Source organism: Cololabis saira, chromosome 6 (assembly GCF_033807715.1).
Source record: "Cololabis saira isolate AMF1-May2022 chromosome 6, fColSai1.1, whole genome shotgun sequence".
In the NCBI taxonomy this organism is placed as follows: Eukaryota; Metazoa; Chordata; class Actinopteri; order Beloniformes; family Belonidae; genus Cololabis; species Cololabis saira.
Window position 1 is genome coordinate 19,268,491 of NC_084592.1, and position 21,912 is coordinate 19,290,402.

The 21,912-nt window shown below is 38.6% G+C and overlaps 1 protein-coding gene across 4 annotated transcripts in view; it reads right to left on the reverse strand.

Moving 5' to 3' along the window:
- LOC133445944 (dynein, cytoplasmic 1, intermediate chain 2a-like) overlaps positions 1-19,501 on the reverse strand; it is a 26,614-nt gene extending 7,113 nt beyond the window's left edge. Inside the window, exons 1-10 of one of the 4 annotated variants that reach the window (XM_061723527.1) lie at positions 19,424-19,501; positions 16,679-16,790; positions 15,810-15,927; positions 12,542-12,629; positions 11,407-11,466; positions 10,903-11,018; positions 6,549-6,635; positions 6,233-6,395; positions 6,011-6,110; positions 2,304-2,429 (exon numbers count right to left, since the gene is read on the reverse strand). In XM_061723527.1, the coding sequence (XP_061579511.1) occupies positions 2,304-2,429; positions 6,011-6,110; positions 6,233-6,395; positions 6,549-6,635; positions 10,903-11,018; positions 11,407-11,466; positions 12,542-12,629; positions 15,810-15,927; positions 16,679-16,780 (960 nt within the window). In that variant the 5' untranslated portion in view covers positions 16,781-16,790; positions 19,424-19,501. Of the gene's footprint in view, positions 1-2,303; positions 2,430-6,010; positions 6,111-6,232; positions 6,396-6,548; positions 6,636-10,902; positions 11,019-11,406; positions 11,467-12,541; positions 12,630-15,809; positions 15,928-16,678; positions 16,791-18,612; positions 18,645-19,266; positions 19,367-19,423 lie in introns of those variants that run through there. The other 3 variants (XM_061723528.1, XM_061723529.1, XM_061723530.1) reach the window with 3 other exon arrangements.
- Between the last annotated feature and the right edge of the window lie 2,411 nt (positions 19,502-21,912).

Sequence of the window (21,912 nt, forward strand, 5' to 3'; positions counted from 1 at the left end):
ATTAGTCGAGATGGATCTGTGGTACGTCACAAAAATAAAGACCAACTTATTTTAAAGGGGACCTATTATGGCATCTAATACCTATTTTAAACAGGCCTTGAATGTCTAAAAAACAAGGGTTTGATTGTTTTTGCTAAATAAATAAGGAATTCAGTCTGTAAGCCATGTCTTTATCTTCCCCGTTTCTAACTGCATTCTCTATGCGGGATTCTGAGTGGGCGGGGCTATGATAATGAGGCTCTGTGCTGATTGGCTGCCTGAATGACGCGATACACCGCTACAAAAAAATGGCGGAAGCTCCGGCCGGCGGAGTTAGTTGTGGCCGTGGTTTCACACATCGCTCCTGTTGTGACGTCACGACAGGAGCAGAATCTGAACGGCTCGTAGAAGTCACATGACACTGGATGGCTCATCCGGGCGGCTGTACAGACGCTGCAGAATTTGGTTGCTTTCCTCCTTCTGAGTTGGCAGGCTGAAACTTTATATATGTTAAAGCAAGAAAGAACGTGTTTTTCATAATAGGTCCCCTTTAAGTCTAAAAGGTTAACCATTCTACTCTAAACTGACTCAAATCTCCATGAGGCTCCCAGCTCTCAGTAACTCCATATGACCAGGATTTCCATGGTAACATTTAGAGAGACAGGCAGATCTGCTTCCATGGTAACAAACCAAGACATTTCCTCACAGAAGCAAAAGGGGAAAGCATGGCTCATGGCTGGAGCTGTGTCACAGTCTTGCAGAGCGACTAAAAGAATGCCAAAGAGCCTGCTGGGACTTGGTTAATCATTTGATTCATCCAAATGAACATTTGAGAGTGTAACTGATGAACCATGCTGACTTGATGACAGGCTTTTTCAAAAGTGCCTCCTGAATCCCTTCTGCAACACGCCAAAGTGCACTGGTTTGACACGACTGCAAGTTTGTGTTGCTGCAAAGGATTAGAGTAAAATGTCATCTAAACAATTATTCTTCCAAATTCAAATATTTTACTTGAAATGAGCTGGGTTTTTATTCAGTATTAAATTTCACTTCATCCAGAACTTCCTTATACAACTAGTCAAGCTAAACTAAACCTAAACAACCAGCTCACAAACACTTTGTCCTTTTAATGAAATGTGATTTCTGCAATAATGCTAACAGGGACTTAAAAAAAATATTAGGAACAATGCAAGTAGCAAGACCCCAAAGTATTGACCTGGTCTCCAGACTCCTGCATGACAGGAAAAAAAAAAGAAAAAAGAAAATTCCCCCAGTTGCACCAGAGCATGTCTGACACATCACAGTTCCAGCCCCCTCATCCGACAGCCAGGTGGTTTTAATGTTTTGGCTCTACTTTAATCTGCAGAATAAGGACTTTTATTACATTTGCTAAATGTAATTAGTTACAAATCAAATCTCTTAATGGATAAATGACTAAAAATACTATTGTTTTACAGCAGAAGCACCTGAAATGGCTAATGACCAGAAGAAGGGGAAACAAAAATACACTTCAGTTGCAGTTTTCTTCCCCGGGTTCATTTCAGAGTTAAAGACCTGTCCCTTTACTGCCACTTGTTCCCAGAACACAACCAAACACATCTTTCGTTACTTCAGCCTCGGTCTGAAAGTGTGAGCAAGCAAACACAGAGGCTGGCGAGCAAGATTTGTATACATTATTGCATTGCGACTACTTCACCTATCACCATAAACATTTTTTCTAAAGAACTTAGTTGATGAAAGTTGTGACACATAGGGAAATTTGCCTTTCGAGCCAACTTGGAGGGCGCAAACAAAACTGCATTCACTCCTCTGTTCAGTTTTATTCATCTGAGCAGCAAAAGTACCGCTACATCCGCTCCGAAGGCAACGACATGTGGTTCTACTCAACTTGTCTTGGTGAAGGAGCCTCGGGGCAAGCATTATAATAAAGCTGAGCAGAGCGATGAAGCTCATTGGTCTCCCAGCTAGCTTGTCTGAACACAAGGCCCTTGTTTAGATGCACATGATAACCAGCCCTGCCCCACACACTTAATCCTGCCGCAGTGCTCGGATTCCATTCAGCTCCTGCGCCACAGGTCTTCTCCGGCGCCTCACGAACACGTGTTTGTGGACAGATGTGGCGGAGGTGAATGCCAACATGGTGAACTCACGATGTGAATGAAGTCAAAGAAGGGTGCTGGAGCAGAGGAGACAGCAAGGAGGCGAGCATAGGGGATGTTTGGCAGCATTCTGGGCATGTTTAGAGACGGTGGGGGGGGGTTGCAATATGAAAAAAAAAAAAAAGGAAGGGGATTCAAGAGAAAAGCTAATGTTAATTCTGGTACCTGACAGTGGAAGACGTATTCTGGTGTAGATTTCTTGTACTTCATGTTCCACACTAATGCCACCCCGTCCGGTTCGTGCGGAGCCTCCTCATTGTTGTTGTATGAGGCAACCAGGAGCTCAGGATACTGGTTTTAAAAGAAAAAAAAACAGACACCATGACTATCATGGGGACCCAGACATTACGCTCAGGCTGCAAGCCTGCAAGCATGAGTAACCCTCACTCTCTCAAGATTTTTGGGACATCTGAGCCAGTCTACTCTTCAAAAATCCTCCATAAGTTATCCTTTTACATAATTTAAAACATAATTTAACACATCAATAGCAGATTTGAAGTGACTACAGTCATATATATATATATATGGGTCAATGACATGACGTGCATATTTTTGTGTCCGGGTGCATTATTTCCTTTTAAAATAATTGTAATCAATTTATGACATATATCACTTTATTCTATAAAACCTATTTAGTTTGAATACCGTTTAGGTACATTCAAATAATATATATTATTTTACGTTTTGGCATCTCAAACCCCCAAAATGTCAGGCGGTGCAACCGTCCGTGCAAATGAATAGACTAAGAAAACTATTAAAAATGGCCTTTTAATGATAAGAAATTCAAGATGAAATACTATGGCATTATTTTATGTTTGAAACCTTTCAAATTAACCAAATTTTACAAATATAAATAGTTTTAAAGCTGTTGATATAATTGAAAAACTTTTGTCCAGCAATTTATGTTCTTAAAATGTCAGGGTGGCACAACCGTAAACATGGGACTTTTATTGTGAAGTTAAGAGGTAATAACAGTGAACAGGTTGGTGCATCAGCCAGAGGACCCCCAGTGACTTTTATGGCAGAGTAAAAAGGTTTGTAGATCTTGCTCAAATATTGATAAAAATAGCTACTTTTAACTCGTAGGTAGGCTGGTACACTTTCCATGTCAGGTGGTACAACCAATGTAAAACTAGGAAAATGTGATTTTATCATAAAACTCTTTATTGTATTTAAAAATGATATGTATGAACTTGATAGCTAAGGTAAAGCTAATACAGGTGTCCAAGTAGAAGCCTGTTAAATTTAAAATTAGTTGTGAAAGTCAGGTGGCGCAACCATTAAGTCAGGTGGCGCAACTGCAAGGAATGTCACAATATTAAATAAATAATGTTATTTAAAGCTTAAAATGATCTATTACATTTCTAAAATGTTTATTAGTTTTAAGTTAAAGATTTTGTACACTTTTCATGATTATAATTTTTAACAATTTTAGATGCTAAAGCAGGGGTGTCCAAAGTGGGTCCTCGAAGGCCGCAGTCCTGCGTGTTTTAGATGCGTCCCTTTTTTTTTTATCAAACCGTGATACAAGGAGCTTGGTCATCAACAGAACTATCCAGACCTTGATGACAATGTGGTGACGACCGTTAATTAGAATCAGGTGTGTTTATGCAGGAAAACAACTAAAACATGCAGGATTGCGGCCCTCGAGGACCGACTTTGGACACCCCTGTGCTAAAGGAAAAGGGCTATGGAGGAAATTTTGAATTTCAATCAGAAGCTCGATAAACTACGGTATCCAAACACCACTACAACTGGTTGCACCAAGCCAAAGAGTGCAGGGGCCTCATTTATAAAAGAGTGCGTAGGATTCATACTAAAAGTGTACGTGCGCTGAAAAGCTGAAAATGGCGTACGGACAAAAAAATCCTGATTTATAAAACCGTGTGCACGCACACCTGCACGCAATGTTCTCTTTATAAATCACAGTCCAGCTGGAAGGTTGCACACGTGAATTCGCCTCATACCCCACCCTCTATACGCCCACTTCATATCATAAATGGTCAATGCAAACTACTTGATGACTGTATTTGCATATAAATGAGCTTGCTGAGCATGCGAAGCGGCTTCCTGCAGTCTGTTTCTGCTGCGTCAGGATGAATGAGACGTGTCGAGCGGTGTTCTGCCGAGGTGTCCTACCTCGACAGAAAATACTACCGTACCATCTCCGTTTCTTTTATCTCAGTTTCTTTTTTTTCAAAGGCTTTTTCATGCAAATATACGATTTAACAGCAGGAAGTCAGAATGTGCTTCCACATAGATTTATGTGTACGACGCTTCGGCGGAAGAAAAAAAAAAACTTCAAATCACGCTTCCACTTAGATATTGGCAGGTAGGATGATTTGACAGATGAAAATAACCGGTCAGATCACGCTTTCACATAGACATCAACATTTATCTATAAAAGAATTAAAATCTTTAAAAGAATTATTCAGCATATTTCTTGTCATTACTAATGTAGTCAGGTGGCACAACTGATGTCAGGTGGTGCGACCACATAAAATATTCATTTAAGCCAATAAATAATACGTTAAAGTGAACAAATGGTTGATAACTATGATGTGAATAGCTATTGTATTAAATGCATTCATTTGTATATTTGTATAATTATTATTCTGTCTTTAAATGTAAAATTGGAAGCTAAAGATACTAAATACCTGGCCACTGGAACGAATAATCTTAAAATATTGTAGATACAAAACACAACCACAAAACAATAATGTGTTGGGATTTGTAGACACTCTAACGGATGCTTGCCAAAGATTTCACTTAAAATAAATAGTAGGAAAATACATATATTTTTACAAATATTTGGTTGCGCCACCTGACATTTTTTGGGCAGTGAAGTTAAAAATACATTCAAAAAATGAATTTAAACACTTTGAAATGTTATTTAAGAAATGAGACTTGTTTAAATACATTGTTCCAGACTCAAAAATATACATTACATCCATTTTGAACAGACTTTTTAAAAATACCTTTTTGGAAGCCTTATTTGTCATTGACCCATATATATATATATATATATATATATATATATATATACACACACAGTACAGGCCAAAAGTTTGGACACACCTTCTCATTCAAACAAATGGGGAAGTGTGTCCAAACTTTTCATCTGTACTGTACACACACACACATACACATCTATATACATATATATATATATATATATATATATATATATATATATATATATATATATATATATATATATATATATATATATATATATATATATATATATACACATATACATATTTATACATACACACACACTACGAACCAAAAGTATGGACACACTTCCCCATTTGTTTGAATGAGAGGGTGTGTCCAAACATTTGGTCTGTACTGTATATACACATACATGTATAATATAATATATATATATATATATATATATATATATATATATATATATATATATATGTATTCACATCAAGGACTTCAGTCTTTTTTCTGCACCCTGCACATAAATAATCTTAGATTACAAAAGGTGTCAGTGTCGCTCTGAGCGACAAATACAGTGAACAAAGAGTTGGTGTGTTCAATCACTGTCAAACGTTGTTGTATAATCAGGAATTAAATGACCTTAGACACTAGAGGAAACAAATCATTACGGCCTACAACTAAGTGACAATTTGTGCGGGACAAAACTTACTTTTCCTGAGGGAGTTTTGGCTGAAACTGCTGTCAAACTCAAGTAATGTAATCATAAAGCATGATGACCATCTGAGGGTTTCAGAGGCCCGTTAAAAACCTTGTACTAGTTCTATTTTAACAAAACAGCTTGGGTGAAACATTTAACAAAGCTTTGTGAACTCTGTTGAAACATTAGTTTTATGGAGGAATTTAGGAAGAAGAATGACCTGTGGAGACCAGTCTAGGCAGGTGACAACACGATGTTTGGACCAGCGCTCATCCATGAACTGCCTGTTAAGTGAGAGCTTTGCTCCAGCCTGAATTTCCCTGGGGGGGGTGGCGACAGCACAACAAATCACAAAAAAAAAAGAAAAGAAAAAGTATATTTTAAAACAAACAAACAAACAAACAATGAAATGTTTTAAGAACACAAGTGGACCAATTATTACCCCTCCTTGTCCTCGAGGTCACGGCCGCTGTAGTCAAAGAACAGGTCCACGTGTTCGGACAGAGCTCGCTCAATGATGCGAGTGCTATGATCAAAGAAATCTGTAAAATCTTCAGAATGCAAGATCTGGAGTTTCTCCTCCTCTGTCAGTTCATGGGGAGGTGCTTAACAGAGAAACAAACAAACAAACAAACAAACAAAACAACAATCTTTACTCGGTAACAACTGTTATATAAGTAACAAAAATATTCATACAAGATTTTAAGTGGCTCAATTTCTGTAAAGCATCTCAATTATCATCACTGGTAGAGAGGTACCTTCCTCCTCCTCCTTCTGGTCCTCTTTCTCAGATTGAACTTCGACTACTGGTTGAGCTGGAGTGATTTCTTCCTCTTCTTCGTCCTCTGTTGATTAAAAAGTGAACTTTATTAAACCAGCAGGGTACGCACTAAGCCATGTATCAACTACATCTCTGGTTGTGTTTATGACTGCACATTTTCGTCTGAAACACAAATGATGAATAGTAACAAATTGTTTTACTCCGCTTTACTGCTTCATTTTCTACCTTCTTTATTTTCTTCTTTCAATAAAAGCTCCACCCAGTGATTACTGGCAGGGTAATAGAACGATTTTGTATCTCTGCCTTGCATTTGTTTGGTTTGTCAGCACTATGTCGCCTTTCAAAAAGAACCTGCTCCTCTAAAGCGGGAAGTTTGTCATTTGTATTAAAGGGACACAGCGCAGCGGGTGTGTAGTTCTCATAGGGACCCCTCTCTTTCCTGACTGTTAATGAGACTCCAGCCACTGAATAGAGAGTCGAGCTGTCAGTGTAGCAGTCGCCTCTGTGTCCCAGCAGCAGCTTGCCCCCTTCTAGGCCACGGGGCAGAGGGTGTGGAGCAGCTGCCCGAGCCCATCCCATTGGACTGGCCAGATGACGGCATGGTGCAAAAGCAGATGGTGATGCTGGGATTGTCTTTTGCTCTTCAAAGGTGGCATGGGGATGGCACAGAGGTTTTCCGCCTGGCTGCTCCGAGACAAGCCTCCCCCTGAACGGCAAGCCTGTGCAATTATCATCCTAGCAGGAGGTCCTGCAGCTCCTATTCAACCTCAGAGAATGTACAACAAAATACAGGCCACACCAGCTGGCAAACTGCACACCGGTTTCACCTCAAAGAAAATGAACATGCACACCCAAACACGTCTTCCAGAGATGGTATTTAGCCTACATGTTGAATGTAAAATAAAAAAAAAAAAAGGTACAAAACTGATTTATGTGGAAAGGGGAAGGACTCACTTAGTTATCACGGTATTAGCTTTAAAGCTCATCTAAGATTAAGGCACCACACGCCAGAATTTCCTTCCTACCGGGATAATCTAAATGATAATGTCATCTGTTACTTTGTCCATAAAGTGATTTATTCTCCTTCTCAGGCAGAGGTTTAAGGGAGCAGGGTCCTCTGACGAGTTTACAGAACTAGGTTGATGACACAAGCCATTTCAATGTACAACCATACTCTGCAACCATCAGGAGAAGGTTAAAATCTTTCCTTTCAAGGGCCTCAATCAGGCTTATAGGAAAACAGTAATCACTGTCTTTCAGCTAGTCCTGGTCGTGCTCGTCAGCCCTTTCCCTGGCGAGGCAGCCAGAGCAATCAACCTGCCAGGCATTAGGAGCGGACAGACAATCTGAAAATAAAGGGTATAATGCACCTGCCAGCTAAAATGGCCATTTGGAGAAAAGCTAGTGATCCTGGTGACCCCACTGGGGATGTGCCGGGGGGAAGCAGCAAGGGTGGGTGGGTTGCATTTAACTGAATTCACCCAGATCACCGATTTCCCATACACTGACACCTCCTCTGAAAAGCAGGCCCAATTATGGCTTTGTACCACTTAAGAAATAAAAGCTTTTTTTGGGGTGGGGGAGACAGGAGGGAGGTAGGGAAAGAAGCCTCAACTCCAAGTCAACGGACAATATATTAATGCAAACATGGCATGTGGCCAATAATGAACACATATAAAACGACCTTTCCTCACTGTTGCAGGTGTTTTCAACTTTGTATGACGAGACAGACGCTGGCTTTTACTTCAGCGTGTGCAAAGGGGTTTTGTCTGCCGCATGAAGGCCGGTAATGAACACGCTGAAAAACAAAACTCTGCTCATGCAAACATAAATGTGCACCATTGTGTGTAATCTCCTGAAAGAGAGCGACTTGCATGAGGTCACATGTAGTAGCAGTTTATACAAAAAAAAAGTAAAGACTCAAAAATCCTTCCATGTATCAAATCAAAAAGCTACAAATAATGAAATCATACTTTGAGGAAAATTTTTTGGGGATAAAAAAACAAAAACAAAAAGGATGTGGCAAATGTCCTCCTTGAAATGATCAGCATCACTGCATGACTGATGATACAACAGTAATTGAATGGTGCTGATCATCAAGTGCATAAAAGCTGACCACAGTCACAAGTAGCACTTGAAACAAGAAGGCCATTAAGGCCTTTTATGATTAAAAGTTTTGACCTGTTTCTGAATTCAGAGTGATTAAAACAATCACATTCAATTAAATATTAGATCTACTAAACTGTTCGACATACTTGTGTTCCTGATGAGCCGTTTTGAAAATGCTCTACTCCATCGAGCAGCACGGCCCCACCGCTGCCATCAGCACTAACCCAACTTCCAACAATATCTTACTTATTAATTACAGCCTCTGATTGAAAAGTGCATACTGATGCAGTATATAACTAATAGTGCAGTTGTGGAAGACTTTAACAGTGGTACATTCACCAATTTAGGGGCTTAAGACAACATTTCGTTTCAAACTGCCAACAGATGGAGGGAGCAATCTCCAGTATCTTATAAGGTTTAGCCAGTTAAAATAAGGTGATAATTATTCAGAAATGATGCAGTGACCAGTTCTTTCCTTCATCAATGAAGTTTAAGATGTGGTTAAAGAAAAAAAAAAGTTTTAATTAGAACAATGTTTGTAGGCTTTTCCTCTGCAAGAGCCCAGTTCTCCAAAATGCAGGTCATTAGCTCCAAAAATCTCAGAGAACTTGTCGATGTGCTTTGGTTAAATTAAGCGCTGTCTTGTTTTCACCGCTTAAGAAGTCGGTGATGTTGAGATCAGAGCTCTGAGGGGGTCATGTCATCTGTCGCCAGCTCAGCTGTCACTGAAAACCGTTCTTTATGCCTGTGACTGTCTGGGCTTTTGGCACCCAAGATCAGATGTTTCTCAAATAGTTCTGTGCAATGGATATATAAATATATATATATTTATATATATATTCAGATAATCTCGCTTAAGTTATATTTTTGAACAACAAGATTTCAGGGCACACTGAGAACATTCAGTACAGCTTGTAGTACTCACCACCTAGAAATTGTATAAAACATGAAGCATCCTCCTTGACTACTCAGTGGCCTTTTGTTGTTCAAATAGAGCATGTGATCTTAAATCTTCCACTCTTTTTCTGAGATATCTCGCTACCACAGTAGGAACCTTCAACAGGCAGCAGCCGGGGCACGGTAGCTGCTCCTTGTAACGCCACCGCCTGCTGACCTTGAGAGTCTGCACGATAAATCTCTCAATCAGAAAGCAGGTCTGACATCACCCCACGCATCGCGAAATGTAGCCAATAGAGCAAACTGGGAAAGGAATTCTGTCTCACTTGAGAGCCAGAAGCGACGGCGTGAGAATGCAGAACGTCACAGAGTGTGTTTTTATGCATCCTTTAAGTGTGGGGTAAATGGGGCAAAGACAAGGAAGCAAATGAGTTGATGAAATGATAACATTGTGGCAAAGAAGAGGTGGGGGGGGTGTCATGTTGAACAGCTAGCAAAAAAAAAATGCTTAGGATCATATTACTATGCCTAACACAGACAAGAGTTTAAAAAAACAGAACAAGATCAATAAAAAGCTGCTCTTCATCCTTCATTTGTTCATGATGTAGTTTTCCACAAAAATCACACAAATAATTACTTACTTACACTATAGCTGGACATTTTCCTAAGCACACTTTCAAAGAGACTTAAAAACATGTGAAATGATACAAAAAAGGGAAAAGAGCTAAAACACAAGACAAAAAGGTGGAGATTCAAAACAAAAATCCTAATCAAGATTTCAGTCGAGCGCATTATTCACCATCTGTCACTGCAAAAATCAACCAAAAACAATGAGCACAACCTGAAATAATGCATATTTTACGCAACATGTGCTCAACATGTGGATTTCAGTACAAATCCAAATATTCTCGTTGTCCAACCACATGAAAACTTCACTCCAGCAATTACATACATATCGACACGCTTCAGAGGCACTAGGCAGTCAACTGCACTGTGCTTCATATCTTCCGTTCCAATCGCTTTTCTCTTTCCTGTCACTGGTTTTCTCATCCTGCTTGTTAATTATATCAAAGCAGAGTTGGTTGTGAGGTTCAGGGTTGCAGAGCTCGCCTGAATTTAATCTCAGCTCTGACTTCTTACGTTTCCTGGGCCTCACTTTTCTCTCTCTTTCATCTCAGCTTGTCATTTACTTCCGGTTCCTTCTGTTCTCAAAGGAGCCTGCGTTTTTACCTCCTCTGCTATGAACACTTCCCGAGAAGTAAGTGAAGCGACAAATTAAAACCACAAATTTCAGTTTACAAAAACATTTTGGGGAAGTGCGTTACCTTTTTTCAACTGCGTCGAGGCAGGTGTCTGGGTCTCCTTTGAGTAGGACACAGTTTCTCGTGGTGGAAAGTCCACTTGAGTGACTTTGGCCATTCCCAATTTGGGAGTTACACGCCTAAAAACACACAACAACTCAAACTTTGCACAACAGCACCACAAGACAGGAATTACTTCAACAAGCCAAAATATTAATTACTATTCTAGGCTTTTTTTTTTTTCTTTTTAAACCATTCTTACCTGCTGCAGACGGGCTGTTAAGCTGATCAAAAGTAAATAAATGAGTCTTTCATGGAATTGAGAAGATTTCTGATTAGTTTGAATAACTTTATAAATTACTTTAAAAAAAAAAAAAAAAGGTTAAAGCTGACCACTTGGGCATGCACAGCTTCACTACTTTCCTGGACTGCATTATCTGAGCAATGGCTCTGATAGACAAAGTAATCATGCCATAGATTGAGAGAAGGGAAAATGACCAGGAAAGGAGAGAAGAGAGTGTCCAGTACCCCAGCTCAGAATCAGAGTGAAGTTGAAGGGTGGACGGGTCAGAGTCCCAGTGCAGAGTCCTGATTAGTGTTACAGCAACGAGGCAGCATTAGTGACAGAGAGACAGCAAGCAAAAATAAGGAGAAGGAATACAGTTAGCATTATAGCACACAACATGCAGACTGGCTCTTAGGTCACATATCAATTAAATTTACGCCATTATCAGAACCAACATTTGAAAAAACATTTTTTTTTTTAATTTACGTCATTTCACTGAAGCTTTAATTTGCCAACACAAAACCCAGAGGTGGAGGAATGTGTCTGCTTTAAATGCATAAACACACACAGACCCCCTGAGTGGGATGACACGGTTGTAGCGTGCAGCCTGTGGGGCTGCTGCGGCCCGGACTGCGTCACTCCAAAGGCTCTGTGAGTGTTGTGTTGCCAGAGAGAGAGAGGGGAGGGGAGAAGAACCCTCGGGGAGAAAACATGACCTCCATGTGTGTAGGAAATGGCCATGCTGGTGAGGGAAATGAGTCAACACGTAGGGGGAACAGCTCACTGGGCCTGATGGGATGCTGGGGGAGCTTGAATTTCAGTCTAGAGAAGGGGCTCTAATTAGGGGTTAAGAAGTCCCCCAGGCATCACAGCAGCCTGCTGTTTTATTGTTAATTTAGGACCATTTTAATTCAGTGGCACATAAATGAAATAAACATGTATGCAGTTGGCATGAATCGGATCATCAGTCACTGCAACTCTATAAGACGTAAAATACTTCAACTCAAATGCAAGCTTTACAGGCATTCATAACCTTTGTTTAAAAGGTTGAAAGCAGTAAAAAGCACATGCAGACAAAACACACAAGCTTCTTGAGGCATTTGATCATTTTGGGGGGTTTTTTGGTTGTTTTTTTGCTGCACGACAAAACTATGAGTTAATTTGTGACAAAAAAAAGGAGACTGTTTCTTTCTGGTAAATGTGTGTTAAAAGGAGAGAAATATACTGTAATAAATCAGTAAAGCGATTTTTTTTTAATATATCTATTCTGCTTCAGGAAGAACTGTCTTCCTGACTTGACATGCTTGAACAGCTTTAAAAGTACAGTATCGTGGCCCAAACGTTTCCCTGGGGGTTTGTACAAGTGTTTGTGTATACCTGGGTCCCACAGCTCCATCAGAGTCCTGGCTCCCTGCCTCACTTGGCGTCCCTGCTGATTTGGCAGTAGGAGACGTGGGAGGAGGGACTACACGGGAAACAGACAATAATCATATGTTACCATGCGAAAATGCTAAAGCCGTTCACAACACTACATCATAAATCCATCAGAGTCTATTTACACACCACAGATGAAATGTTAAGAGTGAATGTTGTAATATGAATGAAATCTTGACATTTGTAGCAAAGTAAGTCAAATGCACAATCTGGCATTTTTACTTGGAAAATGTACACTCTGGCAAGCTGTAACTGTACTGTGAAGCAGGCTTTCAAAACACAATTACATCAATTTTGTCTTAATTAAATACTATCAAAAAAGTATATCATACATAAAAATAATAATTTAAAAATTACTAAAAGTAGCTTTAAGAAATAATTTCTGCTCAAATTGTATCTGCTTTGCCACGGAATCTTGTTATGGATCTCTTCTGCCACCTGCTGGTAAAGATGTAACGGTGCTCTGAGAAACTGAGGTCTGGCTGGACTCACTGACCACATCATTACAGAACATTTAACACTTGTGTAATTCATTCATGTATTCATCTTTAAATCAATGCTTCCTCCTCACTCCATAAAATACATTTTTGCCAAGTCTATCGAAATTTAGACTCATATATGTAAAGCTACTTTCACAAAGGGCTCTAAGGAACAAAACTTAAACATAATTATTGTCTCTTAATACTCGCTGTTCAATTTGAATTTTTTTTTTTTTTTAACACATATTGTACAATGTTTACTACACAAGATGACACTGTTGCATTTGTGTTGCTTTGGCTCCTTACTGAATTTGAACAAGTTAAAGGGATTGTGACATGAAAAACAAATTTTTCTTGATTTTTTGTGTTTTGTTGGGTGTCTTGACATCAATTACACCCAAAAAACAACGAACTTTTAACATTCAGTGTATTGTGTGCTTTCTGGGATTTTCCGCATAACTATGCAAAAACGGCGCATGTGGTTTGGTGGCGGGCCGTTACGTAACGGCCCGCTAAATCACCGCCCCCTCCACCCAGCTCCCTGCCTCCGCTCCTCTCCAGCGCACCATAAAGGCTGATTTATGGTTCCGCGTTACACCGACGCAGAGCCTACGGCGTAGGGTTACGCTACGACGCGCACCATACGCTGAACCCTACGGCGTAGGCTCTGCGTCGATTTAACGCGGAACCATAAATGAGGCTTAACAAGGAGCTGTTTAGAGCGTCTTTTGTTCTAATCACCGGAGGAAAACTGCTAAGAAGACCCGCGGCCACTGACTGGACTTAAGATAAGGGGACAGTGCTGCTTGCATGCCTTTATTTTTATGATTGTTTGCTGTGGTTCTCCCTGCTGCTCTTCCGTGCATGCTTCGCCTGTCGCTCCGACGCCGCTGTGAGCGTATGGCTGGAGGAGGAGGAGGTTTGGAGGAGGAGCGGAGCAATGATTGACAGGAAAGGGGGGAAAGGAAGCATTTTTCACGGCGCAAAAAAACACTGTAATAAAAAGCCAGGAAAAGAGTACTAAGAGTGAAGTTTTTCTTGTTACACTCTTTTAGACACATTTGAGGGATGTTGGCCAAGACTTTTAATAGTGTTAAAAGCATTTTAAAAATGATGTCACAATACCTTTAAGATATGCCCATCAGATACAAACAGGGCCCATAATTGTCTTCTTTGTCATTTCCACCGATCAATAAGTGATGAAAGAAAAGTAGAGTAAAAGTAAAGCAACTATACAAATGTCTAACTTAATCCATCTTTAAGGCAAATAGGAATAAATTAAAAATGCCAGAACTAATTAAAAGTTGTGGTTTTTTTAAACTGAGGATTATGTTGAACTGAACTATAAATGAAGATGATTGAACTGTGTTTCATTGCTCTGATCAGGATTTTGAGGGCAGATATAATAAATTTAAAAAAAAAAATTAATCCGAACTACATAACGAAGCAAATAGGAATTAACTTTTTCTGTGCTTTTCACACTGTGACGTTATCATTCAGCCCGATATGTCTTATGTCTACAACGTAACACTGCAGATACTGGAGGAGGGATGCCAGGGCTGATTTATGATTAGGTTAAAGGTGACAATAAGCATCAATTAATGTGAACACACACCTGAGACACAAAGTCAAACAAATAACTGTTCTAATGTGATGACTGAAAAGTTTGCAACTCCCAACAGTAAATCAGTCATTCAAAAACATTTTTTTTTTAAATCTGTGGATTATCTTTTAAACAAAAAACTTAACATTTAACATGACATTATTTATTCAATAAAAACTAATTCAGAATGGAAAAGCAATCTGTGAAAATGGAAGACGCTCCATGCTTCAACCGAACTGTATAACAACCGTAGTCATCAATAATTGGAAATAATTATTTTTTTGTAGGACGTCATCAGCCCCTCATATCATTGTGGAAGAATTTGTTTGTCCACGCTTCTTGACAATGCTGCTTCTTTTCATTGATGTTTGAAGGAATTTGTTTGTGCACAGCTCTGTTCAGGTCCTACAACAGGCCTGACAGTTGGACAAATGATTGCTAGTGCATACACCCTTACTGATACCTGTACAGTCTGAGGGTTAGCTCTTACTGTAGGTGGTTTTTCCACTTCCTCTGATTATAGCTCAGTCGGGTGAGCTTGCCCCCACAACTGTGAACTTTCTTATTGTGCAGAGATTAATACCAGGTTTTCTGGAAATGGTCTTATAATTCACCCTAGATTAATGGGCAGAAAGAAAAACTTTTCTAGGATCATTTATTATGTCTTTCCACTTTGTATTTACACACAGCTGGATACTCCAGACCAGCAAACTCCCAGACCTTTTGCCTTAAGGGAGATGGTCACATCTAGCTAAAGATGATCAACTAATCAAGTACATTTAATAAGCAACAAATTAGGTATTACTATATCCAATATCTTATTTCATTTGAAAGCAGTAACAGTATACCCAGTTTTCCAAAAACACATTCTACATTTTGGTTAAATAAATAGTGACATGGTGAAATATGTAAAATGTTCACATACGGATTTACCTCATGTTAAGACTAAGGAACAGGTCCTTTTTTTAAATCTCCTGATATATAAAAACCTTGGAAATAATCAGGACGCACTTTCGCACACATATGAGAAAAACTCTTGGACATAAATGTTGTCTAGAGATGTTATAAAATGTAAAAGTAGATATTACAATTGTTAGATACGTTCACTTCACCCACAAACAAAACATACCCGCTGAAACATCTGAGGTTATGCCCACACTCTGAAGAAGAGCCTCAGCTTCACGTCTTTTCTTCTCCAGGTCAGAGTCATTCTGCTGAGCTGCAGCTTCTTTCAGTTGCTGGTCCACCTACAAAATACCAACACGTACCACATTAATGCAATCCTTAGGTATCTGTAATCAATTCAGAACCTCTGGATAATGTATACAAAATTCAACTTTTGCTACAAGTTTTCAAATAACTTGCGTATGCAAACAAATTAATTACCAATTACATGACTAATTTGCATTGATTGGAGGAACTTTGCAAGTGTCATAGAAAATGGAAAATACAGCGAGATGAGAATGAAAATTAGTGATACTAGTTAGTATTACAGAAGAATAATTCATTTAAAAAAAAAAGAAGGAAACCAAAACTTTATCTAATTCAATGCTTCTGAACCAAAGAGCCACATTTTATGTAGACCAACATCATTTTCAGAAAGATTTTGGAAGTATGCTTGAAAAAAATAAAAATAATAATAATAATTTAAAAAAAGTTCAATTCATATCTTAAGCCCGCTTGTTGCATGTTCTTCCCTTCTTTCTGATCCAATTTTCTGTGAATGTACTTTCAATATAGGCCCCCCAAAAAATACATTTAAAACTTTTTTTCCCCCATACTTGTATTCCCAAATTTAACCAATAGGAAAGGGGTTCGCATGACTGATTCGTCACAGTATCTGGACTGTAATAAGTTACAAAAAATATGAGTAGGAAAGAGGAACTGCATGCAACGCATAAAATAAGGATTGTTACACCATTCACTGGTTAGCTTATAATAGGTTAAATAGATTAAGTTTCACCCTTTATAATTAATTAGTCCATAACATAAATTTACCTTCTTACGCTCTTCCTCCTTTCTTCTTTTCTCCTCTCTTATTTGTGCCAAGCGTTGCTTCTTCCTTTCAAGCTCTGCTTTCAGCTCACTTTTCTCGGACATGATGCCACAGCTGTATTCAAAACAACACATACCGGTTTGTCTTCACTTCAAATTATTTAGCCGTCATCCATGATGGAGAAGGACTCCCACCCCATGAAGGACACCATCAGAGTGCTGGAGAGCTCATTCAGCGACAGGCTCCTTCACCCTAAATGTGTGAAGGAGCGCTACAGAAGGTCCTTCCTCCCTGCAGCTGTGAGACTACACAACCAGCACTGCTCGCAGTAGACCACAAACATACATAACAACCTGACAATAAATGTACTGTACATACTGGAAAATAATGTAAATATCTGTCTGTTATCTTATTTGTATACCAGTATTTTTTATTATTATTATTATTATTATAATATATATCAGTACTGTTTATAGTGTGTCATACTCTGTTATTGTTATTGTATTATTATTATTATTATTTCTATTTCTATTGATGCCTCTTGTTTTTGCACTATCCCCTTTGCTGCTGTACACTGCGAATTTCCCCGCTGTGGGACTAATAAAGGAATATCTTATCTTATCTTATCTTGTTATATGTTTGAACTATACATAGAATATATTATAGTAGTGAATATGTAGTGAGTACGTACACAACACAAGCAGGTAAAGCATCTTTTCATGACTGTGACCATCATTAATGGGACCAATTTGGAGAGAAACTTAATCATATTTACAAGGCCAAAGAGATGTCTAAATGTCACGCAAAATCACAGATTCACAGTCTTCGCACACTGTCACAGTTATCAGGAAAAAAATTACCTATTAAAATGTATATATTCCAGTTAAGGTCGCAGCTTTGGGTATATAATAGCTGATATCAGAAACGTTAGGTTTGATGCAAGTCTCACAACTCACATGGCAAAAATTAAACATCTTATTTTAGGTATTTTAGGCCCTGTTTACCTATGTACATATCTCCATAGAAGGCAAAGCCATTATGGCCTGCGCTCACATGATGCTTTGCACTTCATTATTCCGCGTGTTCGCACTGAGCTGGGAAAAAGAGCTTTTAAATTTGCTGCCCCCTTTGCTTGGAACTCCTTTCAGAAAGACTTTAAACTGACAGACCTGATATCCTTCAATGACTTTGGTTCGATCTTGAAGGACCTAGAGCGTGAAAGCATTGGACAGTGTCTCTAAACCTGATGGTAGTTATGTCTTCCTCAACATCTGCACTTTATATGATTGATGTGGTTACCTACTGTTAACTGTCTGTGACCTCCTATGCATCTGCACTTTATAAGACGTGGTTTTATCATTTTATTGCTACTTTGTTCCTCTGTTATTGTTTTGTATTCTATCCTGGCATCAGAGGAACACGATGCCATTGACGGGAAGCAAAACCGTGGTGATTTTACACACTCCACTTGTTGCGACTTTTTCCTTTTTTAAATATTTATTTCCAAAAAAAGGGCTTACCAACATAAATCAATGCGGCTCCACAATTAGGGAAAAATACAACGAAACGAAAACTATTTAGAAAAGTAACTAAAACAGCGTGAAATGGTCAAAATTGGCATTTAACCACAGCTGCCCCCTGTCTGACATTTCCGCCTGACTGACTCACCCACACCCACACAACACACCGGTCCCAATATTGAGGGGTGTGTCCCGGGCCCGGCCCCACCCATCCAACAATTATTATTATTAAATAAATAAATATAAATAAATATTAAATAAATAAATAAAATAAACTCAGGTACAGTTTAACATAACCTAATTACCAAGCCAAGATAATTCAAAGTAACAGATCAACTTCATAAACATCCTGAACTAAACTTTTTTCTAAACTAAGAATAAGAAATGAAGAAATGGCTACAACACTATCTTTTAACCTTTTGACGTTCGCTGCTGCCTTCCTGGCCAGGTCACCCTTGTGAAAGAGATCCTTGATCTCAATGGGCTACTAGGCTACCTGGTTAAATAAAGGTTAAATAAAAAAAATTTAATAAAAAAGCTACAGAATCAGTCTTAGTGATAGGATATTGTGAATATCCTATATTGTGAATAATATAAATACGTTTAGAAACGGCTATACAAGTTTATGTTAATAAACAGTATGCAAGAAAAAAAAAAGAAAGTATGTTCAGCAGCAGGAAATCCTGCACAGGTCACAGGATTCCACGGGTCGCAAAATCTGTTGTTACACCTGCTGACCATCAGCTAACAGAGCCCCACCCTGCAGCCTGTACTTTACACGCTCCCAGTCAATTGTGTTGCTCCCAGTTGCTTGTTTCTAGCCTTCTTTGGCGTTAGACATGTATAAACTCGAACGTGAAGCAGTATTTAGTTTATTTTACTCATCACAACCATAAATAACAGAAAAGCTGCTAGCATCCAGCCGGCCTCTGCAACGTTAGCTTTCCTTGTTGCTCATATCTAAACCCGGAGGGAAATTAGTCTTCCTTGTTTATATGAAATAATATGCCCCTATTTAGACATTGTGTAACATAATTCAAAGTCTGATGAGGTTATGTTAGGAAAATCACCTTTTAATGTCAGTTCGCCACCACGGTTAACTTCTCCTTTCAACTGCGCTCTTCACAAGTAGAGTAAAACTAGAAACACCCATAGACCTAACTATAGACAACCCGTCATAGGTGTTGGTGCTGGAGATATAATAACATTTAGATACAAATAACAAACCTTGTAGCAGGTTCTTGGCCTGGTAGCAAATGTCCTGGAAACAAAACAATAACCTGAACTACACGACTACAGGTGCCGAGAGGAGACAAAAATGACCCTTCGACTTTGACGTGGCTGAAGTTCTATCTAGTCCGACTGATCAGACCGATATACAGAGAGAAATATAACATTAATTTTGACAGTCGAGACTAGTGCAATTCAGCACTGAGCCAAATATGCTGTTAAAAGAGTGCACTTTAGATGATTTCATTCTATCAGTTGGAGAATGTCACTTTTATTTAAGGGTTGACTACAGATGTGTCAAAAGTATTCACATTCATTACTCAGGTAGAAGTATAGATACTAGAGTTTAAAAATACTCCTGTAGAAGTTGAAGTATCAACTCAAGTTTTTTACACAAGTAAAAGTATAAAAGTACTGGTTTCAAAACTACTTAAAGTATAAAAGTAAAAGTAATGTAAGGGGGGAAAAAGCCATTAAGGACAAAAGCCATTGAAAATGAATGCATCTTAGTATAATGCAAATATATTAAAGAACCATATATGTTTACTATTGAGCATTAACATGTGTTTCAGAGAGCAGGAGATATGATGACTAGTTGCCTATAAGTATTGTAATGGTGCAAAAAGTCAAACTTCAGAGGCATGTTATCATTTATCCTAACCTTTATTGGAATGTACATCCAAGTTTAGTTGCAGGAATCTGAGTGAACGGATGTAAAAACAAAACTGGACAAGAACATCTGTGCCACAACCACAACCAAATTCACTCTATCCAGATGGAGCAATTTAACTGGATAGTTTTTTTTTAAAGGCGATGAATGAAATGAAATGAAATAGAGTAACGAGGCTGTTTTTAAAATGTAAGGAGTAAAAAGTACAGATAATTGCGTGAAAATGTAAGGAGTAAAAGTAAAAAGTCGTCTGAAAAATAATTACTCCAGTGAAGTATGGATAACCAAAATTTCTACTTAAGTATGGTAACGAAGTATTTGTACTTCGTTACTTGACACCTCTGGTTGACTATAAACATATATGCACATTGGCAGATGCCCCTCTCAGCCAAACCTTAAAATCTGATCTGTCCAATCTTACTTTCAGTTTAGTCTCTCACCCACTCAATCAAAAATGAATAAACAAATAGATTTAAAAAAAAGAATTTTGCTCCCTCACAAATCTCGTACTATAGGTGATCTTGTATGGTGTCATTAATAACATCACACTTGCACCCATCATCATGTGGAGATCAAAACCTTTGCTTTGTTCCGGGCTTTTATAGTAAAGCCAAGACCAACTATGTCAAGTTTGTACATGGCTCTTAGTGGGAGGAGTTTTATAATAAAGTAATGCTTTCATGCTTTTGTATTTCAACCATGTTTGATAAATAAGGTTCTATAGAAGGGGGAAAATATACGTCCCAAAAATACTGGGGGAAACTTTCAAATAAGCTGTTTCATCATAACTGATCCACAAATCTGAAGTTAGATGAACCACATTATCACATGCTTTCTTCTGGTCCCCTTTAAACCTCTGCAACTTTTCTGTTGATACAATACGCATTTTGGGATATTTTGCCTTCTCAAAGATCTTACAAATCTCTTCATACTATTACTGCTATAAATAATTAGGGAAGGGATGTCTCAGATTGTGTTGTTTGGTGACACACACGTATATATGTGAAATGTAATACAGTATGTATACAGTATATACATACGTTAGCTCCTGCTAACCACCCCCATCCCTACAACTGCCACTTTATTATCACTACTGTCATGTCAGTGTCATGTTGCTGTTTTGAATATTTTTGGTATTTATAATATTTTTAGTATTTATTATTTCTTTAATATTTATTTTATTTCCTGTATGTATTTCTTTTTTTTTTATTGGGGTTTGCTCTGGGACCAGAGAAACAAGTTTTGTTCCAGGTCATGTCTAACGTGCTGGAATGACGATAAAAACTCCTTGAATCTTGAATATATGCTAAGGACAAAAAGTGGGGAAAATGTGTGTTTAGGTAGTGACCTCTTTGTCTTAACAAAACCTCTTGGTATTACATCTTATACCGCTGGAAAGCCTTCTAACTGGTGCCAATTTGTAAAGAAAACTAATTTGTGGTTGTGTTGAGCAGCAGAATTGAGAATGCCGGTTTCACCCATGAAGAACTTGCCAAATCCTTTGTGCCAGTGTCAAACAGCTTATTCTACTATTCCGGTGTCTTTTATTGGATTGGATGGTTGGAGTCTGAAGAAACGAGACATATTGGCAATTTGGCAACGTCATTTAACAAACAGAGGCCTCAGTAGCATGTGGAAATTCTATACTCCAAGATGACAACGCTCACCCCCAAAGAGCGCAGTTGATCAGAGACTACCTCCAGAATTTGGGAGTGGAGAGGATGGAACTGCTTGGTTTCCGTCCTGACCTTGTTTTTTCTTTAACCCCATACCAGCTTGTTAGTTTTGCTAATGGATACCTTTATTCGTGCTGGAA